Here is an 18,129-nt window from a genome sequence, read left to right on the forward strand (position 1 = left end):
ATCATTCATCACATATACACATCTAACAAAAAGCGTTCTTGACCATGAAATAGTATGTTACAAAGCTGGTTTCATTGAGTAGTCTTTTAAGATACTCAATGATGCAAACCAAATAGATTTTTCCCATGTCATGATGTTGTTTTTCTTTTATTTTTTAAAATTCAGCTGTGATTTATTACTTTCTTTTTCGTAAATTAACTAACTTTTGGTAATGTTTACTTTAAAAATGTAACATGTAAAAATTTAAACCTGTAACTGTGTTTTAAGGGCTGTTCATGTAATCTGAGCTAATTTTTAGCTTTTTCACAAACGTACAAATATTGGTATACGTGACGTATGCTTCATGCTCAGTCTTCACCCTGAGAGGGTGAAGCAAGTTCACATGCTGAAGATGTTTTACTGTAATTAAACTGGCTATGATTTCTTGAAAACCTGACACTAAAAAAATAGTGGATTTTTCCCCCTTCCATTGCTGATGGTCGGACAGTAAAAAACAGCAAATATTTCCCTAGTTTTCCAAGGTGGCAGCTTTTGTGATAGATGTAGGAACACATTTCAAAAAGCCACAGTCCTATTTGTGTTACCACTAATGATTGCACTATTTATTTTTTAACAGTTGCAAAAATACATAAAATCACAATTGAAATTTGTGGTATTTATTTATATACATGTCTACAAAATATTACAACATTTGTTATTTTTAATTAAGTTTCTTGATGCACAGAGAACTCCCAAACTTGCTTATCTGCAGAAGGAAAGACTTGGTATATAGTGTAATGGTTCAGTCTTGTGGATTACTGTCATTTTTGGTACTTGCATTTGACTTTATTATATAATCTGTGAAAATGAGATAAATGGAGACTCCTACCTCAATAGTTCATGGAATAATAAAAGACCTAGTGTTGTGTCTAATGTTCTTCAAAAAATTAATATCCTCACTTGGAGAGTGTCAAATATATTCATATATATATATATATATATATATATATATATATATATATATACACACACATACACACACACACACACTTTGAGAACTGACTTATATAAGGTGCCCTGTAGGACTCTTAATACATATTTTTGACTGACCCATATTATTTGCAATTGCTAGATATTTCTCCCTTTTTAGAGCAAGAACAGTAAATGTTAATGTAAGGAGCGTCTGTATCATTTAACTTCTTTGTAGACATGAATTTCTATCAAAATGTTCTTTGCACTGTAACAGAGATCCTTTTTTCAACAATCTTATTTCAGAAAGCATTATTGGACTTCAAAGGATTTGATAATCTCCTAGTCCTTGATATGGTTGCAGGGGCTAGAGCAGTTTTCATCTTCAAATGAGTCTGCAGTCAGTATGGAATGTGAGTTTGGACTGCTTGGCAACATTGTATATTTCTTATACAGATCCTTGATGAGCTCTATTTTTAAACATACTAGCCTTCTGACAGAAACCCTATCCTATTGTTTCTCTCCCTCACACACACATACACAAAATCAGCCTTCTGTCTTTGTGACAAAAATGTACTTTGATTATTCCCATAGAGATGGAGGAAAAGGTCTAATACTACTTAGCCTTAAGTGTTTCTGTCATTGTTCAAATGTATTTTCTGTAACAGAAACATATTTGGAATGTTTTTCTTTTCCCCTTATAAATTGTAATCCCTAGAATACTGCTGCTTTAAAAAGTCTCACAGTCAGATTATTATATAATCTAACAATTGACTATTGTAAATACACTTGTCTTACCTCTCAATAAAAGGGTACTTTTCTATTAATTAGTGGTCAAGTGTATCTTTATTTTGAAATTCTTAAGTTTAATTTAGCACTACAAAGTAACTCACCTCATTTTTTAAATTAGCCATATGTATAGTTTTCTTGCCTATCAAATGGTTTTGAATCTTTTGTTTTCAAATTGTTTAAATGTAATCATAAATACAAGTAGACTTAAGACTTCACATTCTTAATTTTGAAAACTAATTTAAAATTAAAAATGTCACTTGCCTCTGGCAGTTTGCTATTTTTACAAATCAGACTCTAAGGTCTGCTAAGCATTTCCTTATTCAACAGACATTTTCTGAATATCTGCTGAGAACTAAAAGTCCTATACTGAGTACAGGAGACCCAGAAGGGTAAGATGTGGCATCTGTCCAAGTAGAGTTTGTAACTTAAATTCTTAGCCTCGTTTCCAATAAATCATCCTGCAAACAAATGGTGATAGAAAAATTTGTGGTCTAGCCATCTTAACCTCTTATTTTCTCCCAGTCAAGAGTTATTAGGACTGTTGAGCCTTTCAGCAGTGTGATTGATTGCTGTTTTCAGAAGGTGTTTTTAACTCTGGGAGTTTTCTCAAGATGTTTTTTTTTTTTTTTTGAAACTCTGTATGTATTCAACTTGTAGGTTTTTATTTTCATTTTTGAAGAAAACTTTTTAAAAATATGTAAACCTGGGGATTTAAAACTGTCATTGCATTGCTATTTGTGTATCTAGAAGCCTGCTATAGAATTTCTCTGCTACAGAAGGAACAGTTTACTGAAAGCTGATATGATTGCCACCATTAATTTAAAAATTGAACAATGAATTTATAAACTAGTGGGAAATGCTTAAATATTTTCTGAAAATGGAAGGAATATAAATACTTAAATATCTATACCTGAATAAAACATCTTCCCATCTACAGTGTTTTAATAAATTTTGTTAAAGGCCAAGCCCACCATTAAAGTATCTAATAAAAATTTGTTGAATCCAGTAATTACACTCTTAAGTCTTGACAATTGTCAGTTGAATGGAACTCTTGAATCTGTTATTAAATACCTAGATTATCTCTAATCTTATCTGGGGCTAAAAGGTTCCAACCTCTAGCCTTCTACCTGTATGGATGTGGGAGATGGGGTACAGAAGTAGCATGCCCCAAACTTACCAACTGGCATGCTTTTCCATGACCATACCTTTCCTCAGCTCTCCAGGTCTAATTAAAATGCCACTTCTATCTTTCCTATCCACTAGGCCAAGACAGGTCACCTTTCCTTAACCTCCCTCACACACAATTTTATTTGTTTTGTACTAGAGTATGGAAAATATTCTTGAAGTTTAAGTACTCTTATATTTGTATCTCCAGTTCCTGGCATTTAGTAAGTGCCCAGTAAATGTTGGAATAAATGAAAGTTAATTCTTCCAGCTCTTCTGTCATTGTCCTCACTAATCACCTCTTGTGTGTTGAACTCAGCCTCATGGAAGCAGGTTTCTATCAGCCATAAAGTTGAATCAAATGATCTGACCCTGCAGAAGTCTATGGTTCAGCGGTACATTTCTTGTAACTTGAAAAATACATGATGTAACCGAGCAGCTTGTCCATAGAGAGAAGGAATCATAGAGACTATGCCTACAGATTGGCACCTTTCTTCTCCAGTAAAGGGGGGCTTCTGGAGATACCCAGAAACTGCTACAATTTTGAGGCTGGTGTGAATTGCTGGTTCTCAGTTTCTTTGCCTTTGTTTCGGTATGAAATAAAAGAGATTCTGGTTCTCTTTCAAGATTGTGGCTTTGTAGTGGGAATTGTTATTATGAAGTAGAACAATCCCAAGGAGAAAATTATGAAGTGAATCTATTCCCCAAGCAAAGAAAGAGAAAAAATATCCCACATCAAGAAGGGTCACTTGAGGGGGCTGGGGTTGTGGCTCAGTGGTAGAGTGCTTGTTTAGCATGTGTGACATACTGGATTCGATTCTCAGCACCACATACCAATAATTTTTTTTAAAAAATTGATCAACAATTAATAAAAAATATTTTTTTAAAAAAAAAGAAGACGAAGGGTCACTTGAGCTGGGCACAGTGGCTCACTACTCCCAGTGGCTCGGAAGGCAGGAAAATTATGAGTTCAAAGCCAGCCTCAGCAATGGCAAGGCGCTAAGCAACTCAGTGAGACCCTGTCTCTAAATAAAATACAAATTAGGGCTAGGGGTGCAGCACAGTGGTCAAGTGCCCCTGAGTTCAATGCCTGCTACCCACCCCCCCAAAAAAGGAGTCACTGCTATGGCAATTTCTCACATGTATAAAACAGTGCTAATAAGATAGGTAATTAGGGCTGGGGATGTGGCTCAAGCGGTAGCGCGCTCGCCTGGCATGCGTGCGACCCGGGTTCGATCCTCAGCACCACATACCAACAAAGATGTTGTGTCCGCCGAGAACTAAAAAATAAATATTAAAAATTCTCTAAAAAAAAAAAAAAAGATGGGTAATTGGATCCTTGAAAAAGAGCCTTCTGGTCTGATGTTTGTGATCCTATGAGGCAGATGGGAGTTCTGAAGCAGCATAAGCACTGGATTTGACACTAACTCTACCACTTAACATCCTGATGATTCAAATTCTAAGTCTGCTCATAAGTGAGGCTCAGTATCTAGTAAACAATTTTAATGGAGTTTTTTAAAAATGGATGTAATAGAGCTTTGTCTAAGTGTTATGAAAATATTAGGTGTTAATGTCCTGAGAGTATTTGCAGCCCAAGGACCTAGATGAAGACCACTGGGATGACTGCCTGCCCCACCTTCCTATTTGATGGTCATACCTGGTTATGACTAATGCTCAACCTAATCCATATTACATAAATATTGTCTCCTTTATGTTTCTGAAGCTCAGTGTTTACAAAGAACTATCACTAGTAGTATTTTGATGCTTGCATCTTGATCCACAGCCTTTTTGCTATATCTTTGTGCTGCTTTTACATGACATATACTATACAATCATTAGCAACTATGTACTATTGGTTATCTTAGAGTAATGGTGACTGTACATTAATTCACACACTGTGCTCAGTCATTTTAAAAGAGTGTTAAAATCTACTCGTGTAAAATAGGTAAATTTTAGCCTCCCCTACTGCACTTTTCTTTATCAACCCCCAAATCCCTAGGTTCTATTGACTCAAAAAACTAGTATCTTCAAATTCTCTCCTCCCTTCCCCTATATATAGGACTGGAGAAAGCATCTGGAAGGATTTGTAATCAGAAAACAATTGTATTATCTATCCCAAGGTGTTAGTTCATTTGGGAATCAAAACCTTAACTAAAGGAAGGTTGGGTAAAGACACTGATCAATAAATAGGAAGTTTTATTTTGGATAGCAAGCCTTTTATTTTGAATAGCCAACCTTATTGCCCCTAAAGCTCCTCGTAAAATTGGTAGCCCCTTGGGGAAATGATTTATTCTACCTGTCAGTTAAGACAACTGACTTAAGGAACAGACAGGCCCTGGCAGAGAATGAAGCCAAAATAGAAGATGGAACCCATATCCTAATTCATATAATGCCAACCAAAATTTATTCTGTCATTCAAAAAGTAATTTGGAGAGTTGGGGATATAACTCAGAGGCCCTGGATTCTATCCCCCACCAAAAAAAAAAAAAAATGTAGAAGAAGAAAAAGTAATTTGAACATTCTGTTACTACAATAGCTAGATTGTCCATAAACTTTTTCCAAGATAGCAGCTGTTTTGTACATGAACATAATAAACACTGACTTGAAAGAATGTCTTCAGAACAGTGACAGGTGATTATTTTTTAAATAGGAACTGGGCCCCCTCAGCAAATTGTAAGAATACAGTGAGGAAGGCAAAATCGTTTCCATTGAATATGCCTTTTAAAAGCCTTTAAAAAATGTTTAAAAGTCTATTTGTTCAACATCCACTGCCTGGTCATACTGTTGGCAGAATAAAATTCAATAGTCATGCCTGTCATCTGTTTTCTACCAAACAACTTAGCCCATCTCTTGGCTTAAACCTGTAAGTCTTTAAAATGTTGTGATTTAACAAAAACATTTTACTGGAGGTCAATGCCCTTTGGAAATCCCTTTAAAAGAAACATTCTGGCATATGGCTTGTGGTATGACAACAATATTGATAACATGTCAAAACCATTCTCTTCATTTGTGCATATGAAACTGAAAATGGCAGCTTTGGCATAGAACATCTACTTGTGAATTAATTTGCTAAACTATTATGAACAAAGCACATGATTTTTACTTAAAATTGGAAGTTTAAAACACATTTTATTATTGACTCACATTCCTCTCTCACTTCTAAGAAGTGAGAGAGGAAGGTGAGTATGGGGTATGGAAAGTGAGTATGGGGTATAGAAAGAGAAGAAATGCATTTAACTTGTTAGATAACCTAGTCATTGGGTTTCACTTATTATTAAATTTAAAAACAGAAATATGCATATTTTAAATCTTTTGTGGCTCTGTTTTTGGAGATAGTTGCTATAATCCTTTGAAACGAAAATTCTAAAATCTAATATTTATTACAATTTTATCCAATTTCGGTACTAACCTCATTGTCCTTAGTTTTTATCTTTCTCTTCAAAGATAGCAGAAATAAACTCTGCATTGATGGCTCTGGCTCTTGCTTGCTTTACTTATTCCTTGCAGGGAATAAATAGTTCTCAAATTTCTACCTACAAACTACCTCCTATATTCCATTTTCATTTACTAGCCAAACCTGTTTTTATGTGACTGTCAAGTCAAAATATCAAGTGCCCAAATTCCAATCTGCCTTTTCTGAGTATTTGCAAATAGACAGCATTAGCTCTTCATATTTCAATCCCAAATGAAACTTGTCTGTTCCTATTCTCAAATTCCATAAATTTGTATTTCTAACCATTCTCCCAGTCACACAGACTCTGCCCTTTAGTTTTCCTCATTTCCTGTATCCCTCTAAGCTTTGCTACTAAAAATGTCCAAGGTTCAGAAGCATCTATCAGAATCACCTGCAGTTTATTAGAATTGCAGTCCCCACTGAACTGTTCTGAATCAGAATCTGCATTTTAACAAGATTCTAGTTAAGTCTGGTGCACTATGCCTGAGCAGCACTGCCCTTACTTAGCAGGGACTACTCTGATCTGAATGTTTGTATACCCCTAAAATGCATATGTTGAAATCCTAATCCCCAATGTGAATAGTATGTAGGAGTGCATTGGGAGGTGATGAGTCATGAGGGTAGAGCCCAAATGATAGGGACTCGTACCCTCATAAAACAGCCCTAGGGAACTTGTTTGCCTCTTCCTCCATGGAAGGACTCAGCAGAGAGGTGGTCAAAAAGTTCTCACCAGAACTCAACCATGCCCATATCTTAATATTGGATTCTCAGCCTTCAGAACCAGGTAAGGAATTTCTATCTAAAAGCTTCCCAGTAATATTTGCTAACTTTCTGTTACCATTTAAAAAAAAACATCATAAAATCAACCTATGAAAAGTTTTATTTGGGCTCACTGTTTTGGAGGTTCCAGTCCATGATCCAGTGGATCCATCATATTTAGGCCTATAGGAGCACATCAAGGCAGGAGCTCATGGTGAAACAAACCTATTCACCTGATGGTGAGGAAGCAAATGAAAAGAAGAAGAGGCTGGGGTCTACTTTCTACTTCAAAGGTATGCCCTAATGACCTGAAGACCCCTCACTAGAAGGTAAGCTTGATCAAAGCATGTCTTTTTTAGTCCACATCTAGTCCACTTGAACTAAAAGGAGGATAGTCTGATATATAGTAGGCATTCAATATGTATTCGTTAAATAATTGAATCAATAGATAATTAAGTAAATGACTGATGTCAAATTCCATTAAGATTCCCTAGCCTTTTTATTTCTACCCAAGTTATTCATCTTCAGCCAACAATGATAAATTGATAGCTGGTCACTTTATTCATTTACTTTTGCTTCCACCTTGGACTATTGATTATTTTCATTAATAATATAGATGACGTTGATAAAAGTGCTTTGGGCAGCTAACAGGAAAAGCAATGGCAATGATGCTGACACATTCAGAATGTCTCCTGGCTGATGTGATCAATATCTAAACAAACGATTTCCATCCATCAATCATTCCTCTACTTCCTGCAATTGAATCTCCCTGGAGAAGTCATCAGATCCTTTCAATCTTGATGACTGACAAGTTGTCCCTGTGGATTCCCCAACACTGTGTAGATGGGGAGGTGTCTTTGACAGTAAGACTTTAAAAGCTCTAAATTCAAAACAGGATTAGATTAGAAAACTCACAGGTAAAGTCATAGTTATTTCAGGGTTCTGAAAGAAGCTGAACATGAAGGTAAGTAAAAGTTTTATTTACTCGAGACATTTTAGTTATTTTATAAAAAGCTTTATAACTTTTCACCTATTTTTAGTGAGCATTTTAGAGGCTAAATGATATTGAACTTTTATAAAATAGAATTGTTTGATTTTACTGAGGAAAAAAACATCACTTATTCACCCAATTCCTCATTTGGGTGAGGTAATGAAAATAATATATTTCTAAATAATTTTTCTAAGTGAACTCTGTGGGTTAATAAAAAGGGAGACTGGGAGAATACCTCCACATACCGAGTATTAAAACAGAACATAGCCAGAAGTAAGGGATTTGTAATCGTCCAGGCATAGAGGAAGAAAGCAGAAAATCCAATGGGCAGGGGAATGACCCTCTTTGGTTCATCATGTCATGCAGGGAGCCAAAAGTCTGACAGCAGCAACCCTGGCTCTTCTCCTGGTGTTTTCTGTCCTGGGAAACAGCGCTCCTCAGGTAACCAGATACAAAGAACAAATCCGTTGCATGCACGCTGTGCCCACTCTCTCTTTTCTTCTTTTTTTCCCCTTTCTTATTTCTTCTTCTTCTCCCTCTCCTCCACCCCCCTTGGAGGACTGAGCTGTGATAATTTATTAACCTTTCTTCTCTTCTCCTGCTTATAGAAACTCTTTAATAGAAGAAACTGGACTCCTCAAGCTATGCTCTACCTGAAGGGGGCACGTAAGTTCTCAAATACTTTGTTCGTCCTACAATGGTGATGGAAAACTCTCAGGGTGCATGAATCCATGAAGAGATAGTTGAAAAGCCTGAAGACAGAATAATATCAAACTTTGCTCCTTTACCTAAGTGAGGGCATCTGGTAATCCAGGAAAAGATAGGAGAAGGAGGATAATGAGAGCAAGACTCCCTGGTAATTAGAAACCTTCCATTCTAAACCTGAAGGTTGCCATTTCTTGGTGCAGACACAACCCTGAGGCTTCCTAGGGAAGAGAGCACGGATCTGTGAACTTGACCTGGGCTCCAAAGCGCCCCTGCAGCGTCTGGCTGTGGCGGCGGGGGGCAGGAAGGGTGAGGAGGAGTTGGGACTTCTCTGCGGGTTTCCGCAGCACGGGCTCTGGCCAGGCTGCCTTCTGAGCGCCCTAAACCCTTCAGCCAGGCACGGCTCTGACCAGGAGCCACCCGCTGCCGCCGCTGCCCCATTTCGCTGCGGTGGTTTAACCCGCAATTGCCCCAGGCCACCGGGGCTGAGCCCGGTGTCTTGCTTTGCAGAGGGGCGCCGCTTCATTTCCGACCAGAGCCGTAGGAAGGACCTCTCCGACAGGCTGCCTCCAGGTGAGTGACCTAGACAGCTAGGGCTGATGTCCGGTCTTGAAGCTGGAGAGGTCGAGCAGGGCTCGCTCAGCCCTGGCGCGGAAGGAAAGCTTCTCCCCGATCCGGAAAGACGCAGCTCTCCAACTGCCCTGAGTTACAGTTGGCCTGAATCCAGCTCAAGTGGGCAGCAGCTGCAGGACTCGCAACGCTGGAGCTGGGGGTGTGACGCTCTGCCCCTCGGGACCAGGGCTCCCGCGGCGGAAGCGGGCGCGGCAGCCACCGAGGCTTGACTGGGTCGCAGTCTTCTGGCTGCCAGGGTTTGCAGAGGTCCTCAGGAAGCGAGGCAAGGGCGGACAGGCAAAATCTGGGGTCCAGCTCAGAGGGGTAGGGAGGGGTATAAAGAACTGTACAACTGCTTCTAGAAATGTACCTATGCATTAATGGAAGGAGTTTTGCTCAGTTTCCTCTTAAACATTATTGTTGCTATTATTATTAAAATAATCATTAACCTAGGAGCCTCAAATGTATCTTTATTATATCAGTAAAAGAGCTATTATTAAAAGGTTCAAAACCAAAATTAGGTAAGTGGGGGACATTAGAATGGAGCCAGGCACTGTTGTTTTTCATGCTACACCTTTCCATGTCATTGAATTAGAGATTATAACACATTTTTTAAAAAAAATTATAAAGATTGAAATGCTAAAGAATAAAAATATATACTTATTCTGAAAAAATATCTAAACCTTTCTGCCCATTTGGGCACAGTGTCACAAACCTGTAATCCCAGCAACCTGGGAGGCCGAGAATCCTAAATTCAAGGCCAGCTTCAGCAAGTTAATGGGACTAGGTCTCAAATAATAAGAAGAGTTTTTAAAGGGGGCTGAGGATGTAACTCAGTTGTCAATGCTCTTGGGTACGATTATAACTATCACAACAAAACAAACATCTTTCTGCCCAGACATCTCTGTAAGTTATGAAGATGGAAATTCCTCATGGGCTCTTTCTCTTAGTCCTCTGTGCTTTCATGCCATTCTCTTAAGAACATAGTTCAAAATATTCTTCCCTACCCTGTAAGTAAAAGATATAATCACTGGGAAGTCACTTCTAAGGGAAGTATGAAATGTTTCCATTTATAAAAATCAGTGTTCTGGGACTGGGGATATAGCTCAGTGGTCGAGCTCTTGTCTAAATTGAGTGAGGCCCTGGGTTTGATGTACATGTGCACACACACACATATCAGTGTCCTATGTACTCTTTGCTTAGGGATTAAAAAAAACTATTTGATAGAGGTATTTCTACTATTGTAGCATACTAGAATAGTATTTATTTATATGAATATTTAAATTCTAATGGAATCTTTATAATTTTTTTTCCTCTAGAAAGACGAAGCCCAAATCCCCAACTACTAACTCTTCCAGAAGCAGCAGCTCTATTACTGGCTTTGTTGCAGAAACCACAAGAAGGTACAAGTATAGTAATCTCCTTTTACTGCAGAACAGAGCAGGATTCTGTCTTGAGTACACTCTTCTCACTCCAAAAAGTCACAAAGATGTGTATTCTATAAAGACCAATATATTTGTCATTAAAGTGAGGCTTGAGAATATAAAAAAAATATTTCCCGATGAGACTGGTGAACTTTATATGAATTTCACAATCCATCGCCTATTTTTTTTTTTAGAGAGAGTGAGAGAGGAGAGAGAGAATTTTTTAATATTTATTTTTTAGTCCTCGGCGGACACAACATCTTTGTTGGTATGTGGTGCTGAGGATCGAACCCCGGCCGCACGCATGCCAGGCAGCGCGCTACCGATTGAGCCACATCCCCAGCCCCCCATCGCCTATTTTAATCGTTGTTTTTCTTAGAACTCAAAGCTGATGGAGCTTATTATTTTGTAACTGAAAACATTGAAACCAAAAAAAAATGGAATAATCATAAATCCAGTTGTTCCCTATTAAAAGTTAAACCAAATAATATTGCTGAAAGTCAACCATTTTCATTTTTACTTGTAGAAGTTTCAAATAGTTCACCCAAATAGATAAGGACCAGTTCTGAATCTAAGCCTGTCTGATTTTCACTACACTGTATAGCCTCTTCCATACCAGGACTGGGCAAAATCTTCAAGTTGAACCATTTTGTCCCTGTGGCAATAAAACTACTAATTAAATTAGACATCTTGGTAATGGATCAGCTGGGTCTTTGGAGGCTAACCAACCTAGCTGGCTCTACTGCTTTTCTACCTGGGTGGTCCTGAGTCTTAGTGTCATGATATCCATGTTCAGGGTCTCAACAAGGGCCTAATAAACAAGGTATGTAATTCTTATTACTATTAAGAATAAAAGTCATCAAAGCATAATAAATAGACCTAGAATTTTCTCTCTCAAAAATTACAATGAGCCAGGTATGGTGGTGAATGCCTATAATCCCAGTGGCTCAGGAGGCTGAGGCAGGAGGATTGTGAGTTCAAAGCCAGCCTCAGCAATTTAGCAAGGCCCTAAGCAACACAGTGAAACCGTTTCTAAATAAAATACAAAAGGGGCTGGAGATGTTGCTCAGTGGTAGAGTGCCCCTGGATTCACTCCCCAATACAAAAAAAAATTATAATGCTATCATATTTATGAAATAATTATTATGTAAAAGGTCTAAAAATATATGGCAAGTGATCTGGTGGTTAAAGCACATACTACAGCCATGGTTCCCTGACATTTATGCTACTGGAACAAACATGTGCTGTGTTTAGGATTGAACTGAGCCATGTGGGAGGAGGGAAGACAGCAGAAGGTACTTCTTAGGCTGAAGTTTTGCCTTTGTTGTGAAACAGTGCCTGTGAGCAGCACATCGAAGAGAGTGGAAGAAAGAAGTCTTTTGAACCCAAAATGCCAGGGCTAACTGGGACATAGAGAAGATTATAATTCTTATTCAGAAAATATACATTTATGCCTTCTAGGTGCCACACACTGTGGCAGGCAGAGGAGAGAAGAGACTAAGCCAAAGCAGGCATGAGAGTAGCTTTTGTAGGGAAAAGACGGGGTCAATAGGGAGTGGCACAGCAGAACACAGGAGCGGTGGTTATAACAGAACTACTATAATACTGCTGATGCTACTGATCATGATGATGATGATGATAGCTAATAACGATCAAGTCCTTGCTGTAGTACAGTGGGCCAGGCACTGTACTAAGCACTTGATATGAATGTATACCTTAATCCTCACAAGAACCCCAGGACATGGGTACTCTTTTGTGATTTTAAATAGGTTTATTCATTCATTCATTCATTCATTCATTCATTTATTCATTTGTTTTATAGTTGTATATGGAGAAGAATGCCTTTATTTTATTTGTTTATTTTTATGTAGTGCTAAGGATCAAACCCAGTGCCTCACACATGCTAGGCAAGCGCTCTGCCATACTCTTAACCCACATTTTATAGGTGATGAAATAGAGGCACAGAAGGATCAAGTTGCTAGCTCACCATCAGAGAAGGTAACTATTCTGTATTTTAGAATGAATGATGCAATGTATGGATCTTCAGCAGAGAAATGGCATGGTAAAGGAAGATGAGTCTGATTATGATACACAGAGTAATAATAAAAGCAATAAAAATTCCGACCATCCAGGAGAGCACTTATGGTGTGTCCGACAGCATTGTTAATCTTTAGAGCTCAGAAAACTGGACCTTTAAGAATTGTATTTGCTTTCCTAAGGTCATACAGATAGTAAAAGGTGATTCTGAGATTTTCTTTCATGACTGGTGACTCTGTAGCTCTTTTGATGATGCCATGACACCTCATGGATTATGTTGGAAAAGAAAGGCTGGCATGAGGACCCAGTAAGAAAATAAGAAGGAGTGAAGAATGAGGTTGGCGGTCAGTGGGGGTTGATGGAGGGGCTTGACTCTGAGGTATATTGCCAAGAAGTATAGATAAGATGGGATAACTGTTTGCTAAAGACATAAAGGAGACTCCAAAGTCTAGCACATTTGTCAAGTTGTATGTGAGAGTTAAAAATGGCAATCCTGATAATAAAGAATAAAAATTTCTGTGGATGTGAAGAAGAGTTCAGTTCTAGTTGATGGAGATATTCTGGTGATTCAAGGTGTAGGCCAGTGGTCTTCACTGTCCATAGGCAGACTGGTTTTATCAGAGATAACTGAGGAGATTCTTGAAACATTTATTTCTTGACCTTATGCCCAGAGGTTCTGATTCTGTACTCCTTGAGTGAGACCCCGGCATCTGTATCCTTAACAAGTCCCCTCTGACATTACTCTGGCACGGGTCAGATTTGAGAACAAATGAAAATTCAGAGGTAGTTAATAAAGGTTGAAACCATAATGGAGATCACTTCTAGGGGCTTAGGTGTCTTGGGAAAAGAACAGATAGTAAAAGACTGAGTTGCAAAACACCCCAAAATCAAGGGACAAGGGAGAAAATCATACTGATGAAGATTGTAAAAAGAGCAGGCCAAAATATAAAAGGAGAATCAGAATCTCCCATAAGTCAAATATGATAAGGTTCAAGAAGACAGTCATCAGAACCATCACTCTAGCAGGATGGTTAGAGTGAATACAGAATGCAGGACATTAAACAAGAGTTCACAAGACTTCCCTTCAGCTTCTAGCCATGACACAATTCCCTGCTGCTGCATCCTATCCAAAACATTGATCAGGGGGAATTTGGTCCAAGAAAGTAAATTGCAGAATGGAAAATACTAGATATTGGGGAACTGGCCTGGATCACAGAACTGCAATGAAAGGTGAGAAATAGTTGAATAGATGGAGGTTGCTGTATCTAAGATGATCTTTTCTAAATTCAAGCTTTGGGACAATGATTGATTTTTGAAGTCAGAAGGAAAAGGGCTCTGATGAAGACTGGTTAACAGGAAGTATTGGGTTGCATGTGCAGAGCTAGGAAAGAAAATGAGCTAGAATAGAAAGATCTAATTCTACAGAGGAGAAAGGATTTCTCCATAGGTCCCCATTTCATGTCTCTTAGAAAAATAAACATAATTTTTTGAATTATCAAAGTTTTGTAAGTTACTTGTCACTGAAGATGAAATAAAGAAGATAAACTTTATTAATCTAAATCGATGGACAAGTTTTGGATTCCCATATGATTTGTTGATCACTAGCATCCTGTAGTGTTTTTATTCTTAAATTCCTAGGTATTAATTATTTGGGAGACTCTTATGTAGTTAATGTAGATAAACATTATAAGTAGAAAATATTGTTAATTGTTATTGTCGTCTTTCATCTCAGTGGAGTTTATATTGGAATGCCTTTTTGGCTGTGTGTTTTTACCCCTTCTCTAAATATCAGCCTGTTTATAATGTTTCAGAATGTGCTAGCAATTCAGGTTAAGATATAGCTGGGCTATTCAAATTATATTGTAACTTACTGAGGGAATACGGTTTAATCCAAAGATGACTCTAAAGAAAATTAGGAGATGCATTTTGCCCTGGGCCACTCCTGGGAGCTACCTAATTGCAGGTTTTATCCCTTTTATTGCAGTTTTAGAGTCCCAGAAACCTGCTGCCATCTGAGTCCTTAGGTATTCCTGCCCAGATGTGATATCTCATGCTCTGAAGTTTTGCAAGTTTCAAAGAGCTAACAAGTGTCCTTGCTTTTGACTTATGGCCCTTCCCAGAAGGAATCACCTAATAAAGGAACTTTCACAAATGCATTCCTATGTACTTGAGATCATTATGTTAATCGAAATAAGCCAGATTCAGAAAGTCAAGGGTCTTACGTTTTCTTTCATATGTGTGAATTAGAGAGGAAAAAGAAAATGAAAGGTGTGACATTTGAGGGGGAGGTGCTCAGGAAAATCCAAGGGAGATCAGTAGAGGAGAGGAAAGGGACCAAAGGGAGGGAAGGGAAAGGAGAAAAAAATGTTCTGCTATATAATCCTTCCAAAGTAAGGTAGGAAGAGAGAAAATAAAGAGAGAATAATTTGATGCAAGTGGATGGTCATAATTGTGGGTATTTTAGACAAGAAGCATAATTATCAGTATCAGTATATTATATGTATATGTCCTGACATATGGCCCTTTCAGAGTTCTACCAAACCTCCTTTGTTATAGATTCATTCATCATAGATATTCAGATATATCCCAAGCTGAGGAGGAAATTTTTTAAACCAAACAAATCAAAACCCATTTTTTAAAAATTTTCAATAGCAGAGTCCAATAGTTAATATAAATTAGTGGACTAAATGTTTATTTGCTGAGGTTCTCTTCATTTACTTTCCTCCCTTTTAAAACATAGAATGTGGGCTGGGGATATAGCTTAGTTGGTAGAGTGCTTGCCTCGAATGCACAAGGTCCTGGGTTCAATCCCTAGCACCATACACACACACACACACACACACACACACACAAAGGAATGTGTATGCTTATTTTGCATGATTTTTTTTCTTACAGATGGAGAGAAAAACTCTGATCAAAGCAGATTCCTGGGAGATGGTCTGCTAAACTGGTGAAAATATACCAGAGTACATTCAAGCATAGTTCTGTTCTTGTTGAAAACATGAACCCTATGAATAAAGCCCCTGGACCCTTTTACTGTGATCTAAGAAATATGCGCTACTAGTTGTATTTTTCAGAAGCAAAAGAAATGTAAAGTTCTAAGCTAAGACCATCATCATCCGCTCTTGCTGTTTCAGGTCCTGTTCACATCACCTGATGTTTTACTCTACAATTTTTTTGGAGCATTTCTAATAAGGCTGAAAACTCATTACAGCCAAAACCCGGCTTGATCTTGGTTGTTGGTTTTTCATCCCATTACCCATTTGCATTCTGATGTCACTCAGCAGTGGTTCTCCCTGTGGTTCTCCCTGTTTCCCCTTTTTCTTATTCCTAAAAGAAGGGTCCGGCCTGGCAGGACTGGAAAAGGGAGAGTCTTACTGTGTAGTTTCTCCAGGAGATTTAAGTTGTTAAGGAAGGAAGTGGAAATGGGCTGGCTGGGAAGAAGCCTTGTAAGAACACATGAGTGTGGTTGCTGAGATGGGGAACAGGCAGTTCAGCTGGAGCCAGTGAAAGGTTTGCTGAAGGGCCATAGCTAGGAGCTCCCCATGTGCCCTCAGGAGATTTCCCAGAAATCATTTTAGAAAGTTGGGTCTAAAAGTTAGGGACCTAAGCAAATGGAGACTCTGCTTGTGTATATATCAAACAAAGGGAACCAGCTAGTTTTCAAGAGGTAACCCATTTTTTCCATGGCTAAAGAGTCTCAGCAAATTCTAATCCTCTGCTTACTCTAACTGCCTAGATCTTCAGGCTTTATTTGACATTAGAGCACTACATTAAGGTACCCTGGTAACATAGTGCATGTAATATAAACTAGTTTACTACTTTTCAAAGTCAACTTGGGTTCAATATCGCCTGAACACAAATACAGTCACACCACTACAGCAAGCATAATAATTTATTTGGAATTACCACATGACCATCATGTTTTTAACCTAATCAATTCAGAGTTGTTACTGATAAATGTTATAAGTGGAAAGTATTGTTGATTCTTATGGTAATCAGTATGTAGCCATTATTTAATAGCCAAAGAATATCTTTCTGTGAATGTCTCCAACTTGAAATTGTAATTTCACTCTGTTAAGTAATCAAAATCATGCTTATAAGATTTATCTGGCTCTTGTTTCATAACTGAATAATGATATAATAGTTAAGTTAATATAATATTTATCTCTGCCAAAAATTAATATACATGTATTAAAAACTTCTGTGGCATTATAATAGGCGTCTGTCATTAATTATGATTTGATTTTAAAGTTGATTTAGTAGAGACAATGCATACATCCAATTTATTGAAAATTACTGTTTACTCACCAGACATAAACTTATTCATATTGCCTAGTTAAATATTATGTATATTCCAAGAATGCTTTTTTTTTTTTTTTTTTTTTGGTACCAGGGATTTAACTCAGGGGTGTGTAACCATTGAGCCACACCCCCAGCCCTTTTAATTTTTTGAGACAGGATCTCACTATCCTGCTGAGGGGTTCATTAAGTTTCTGAGGCTGGTTTTGAACTTGCCATCCTCCTGCCTCAGCCTCCCAAGTTGCTGGGATTATAGGCATGAACCATCGTGGCCTAGCTCAAGAACATTTTAACATTAATCTTCAGAAATAATTTTTCCCAGATCTGACCATAATAATTTCAAGTATTTCATACTAAAATGCAGTTTCAAAAAACTGCCTGAATGACCACTAGCTGCTAAAATACAACCATAAGTATTTATAAGTCTTTGAGTTCCTTGAATGTTCTGCCACACAAATAGGCTGATTAATTACAGAGGTCCCTCTCCTTAGTTTGCTATAGCTTTCCAGGTATCTTAGGGTGTGTCTTAGTCTATGTTTTATTACTGTAGAAGAATATATGAGGCTGGGAAATTTGTAGAGAAAAGAGGTTTATTTTGACTTAGGATTCTGGAGGTTGGAAGGTCCAAGAACATGGCTCTGGCATCTTCTCTGCTTCTGATGAAGGCCTCATGCTGCTTCATGGCCTAGCGGGCATGTGTGGAAGAGGCAAAACATGAGGGGTGGCCTTGTTTATAACAACATATGCTTATGGTAACTATTAATTGTTCCCAGAGAATTAACAACTTCTAACAAACTTATCACCTTGTGACATTGTTTGTTTGTTGTTGTTGTCATTTGTTGTTACCAGGGATTAAACCCAGAGGCACTCAACAACTGAGCCACATCCTCAGCCCGTTTTCATATTTTATTTAGAGACAGTGTCTTGCTGAATTGCTTAGG

At 37.9% G+C, this 18,129-nt stretch overlaps 1 protein-coding gene across 3 annotated transcripts; it reads left to right on the forward strand.

The window, feature by feature from the left end:
- The first annotated feature begins 7,958 nt into the window (after positions 1-7,958).
- Positions 7,959-17,647, forward strand: SPX (spexin hormone). 3 transcript variants are annotated; one of them, XR_014024124.1, is made up of 7 exons: positions 7,959-8,081; positions 8,475-8,549; positions 8,717-8,774; positions 9,324-9,386; positions 10,745-10,828; positions 13,128-13,223; positions 14,871-15,197. XR_014024124.1 is itself a non-coding variant. In XM_081310398.1 (6 exons), exons 1-6 carry the CDS (start codon positions 8,076-8,078, stop codon positions 15,838-15,840), a joined length of 345 nt encoding a protein of 114 aa, XP_081166524.1. In that variant the 5' UTR covers positions 7,959-8,075; the 3' UTR covers positions 15,841-17,250. The 3 variants fall into 3 exon arrangements, 2 of the variants coding, with proteins under 2 accessions (XP_081166524.1, XP_081166525.1); XM_081310398.1 differs by lacking the exons at positions 13,128-13,223; positions 14,871-15,197 and adding an exon at positions 15,782-17,250; XM_081310399.1 differs by lacking the exons at positions 7,959-8,081; positions 13,128-13,223; positions 14,871-15,197 and adding an exon at positions 15,782-17,647 and having other exon boundaries at positions 8,192-8,549.
- Positions 17,648-18,129: the final 482 nt, after the last annotated feature.

The sequence above is a fragment of the Spermophilus citellus genome (genome assembly GCF_964194105.1).
Source record: "Spermophilus citellus genome assembly, chromosome: 10".
Lineage (NCBI taxonomy): Eukaryota > Metazoa > Chordata > Mammalia > Rodentia > Sciuridae > Spermophilus > Spermophilus citellus.

Bases quoted from the DNA above. Each gene is read 5' to 3' on its own strand.
- SPX (XM_081310398.1), top strand. The intron at 8,550-8,716 runs GTAACCAGATAC...TCCTGCTTATAG, and splicing joins TGGGAAACAGCGCTCCTCAG to AAACTCTTTAATAGAAGAAA. The intron at 8,775-9,323 runs GTAAGTTCTCAA...CTTGCTTTGCAG, and splicing joins GCTCTACCTGAAGGGGGCAC to AGGGGCGCCGCTTCATTTCC.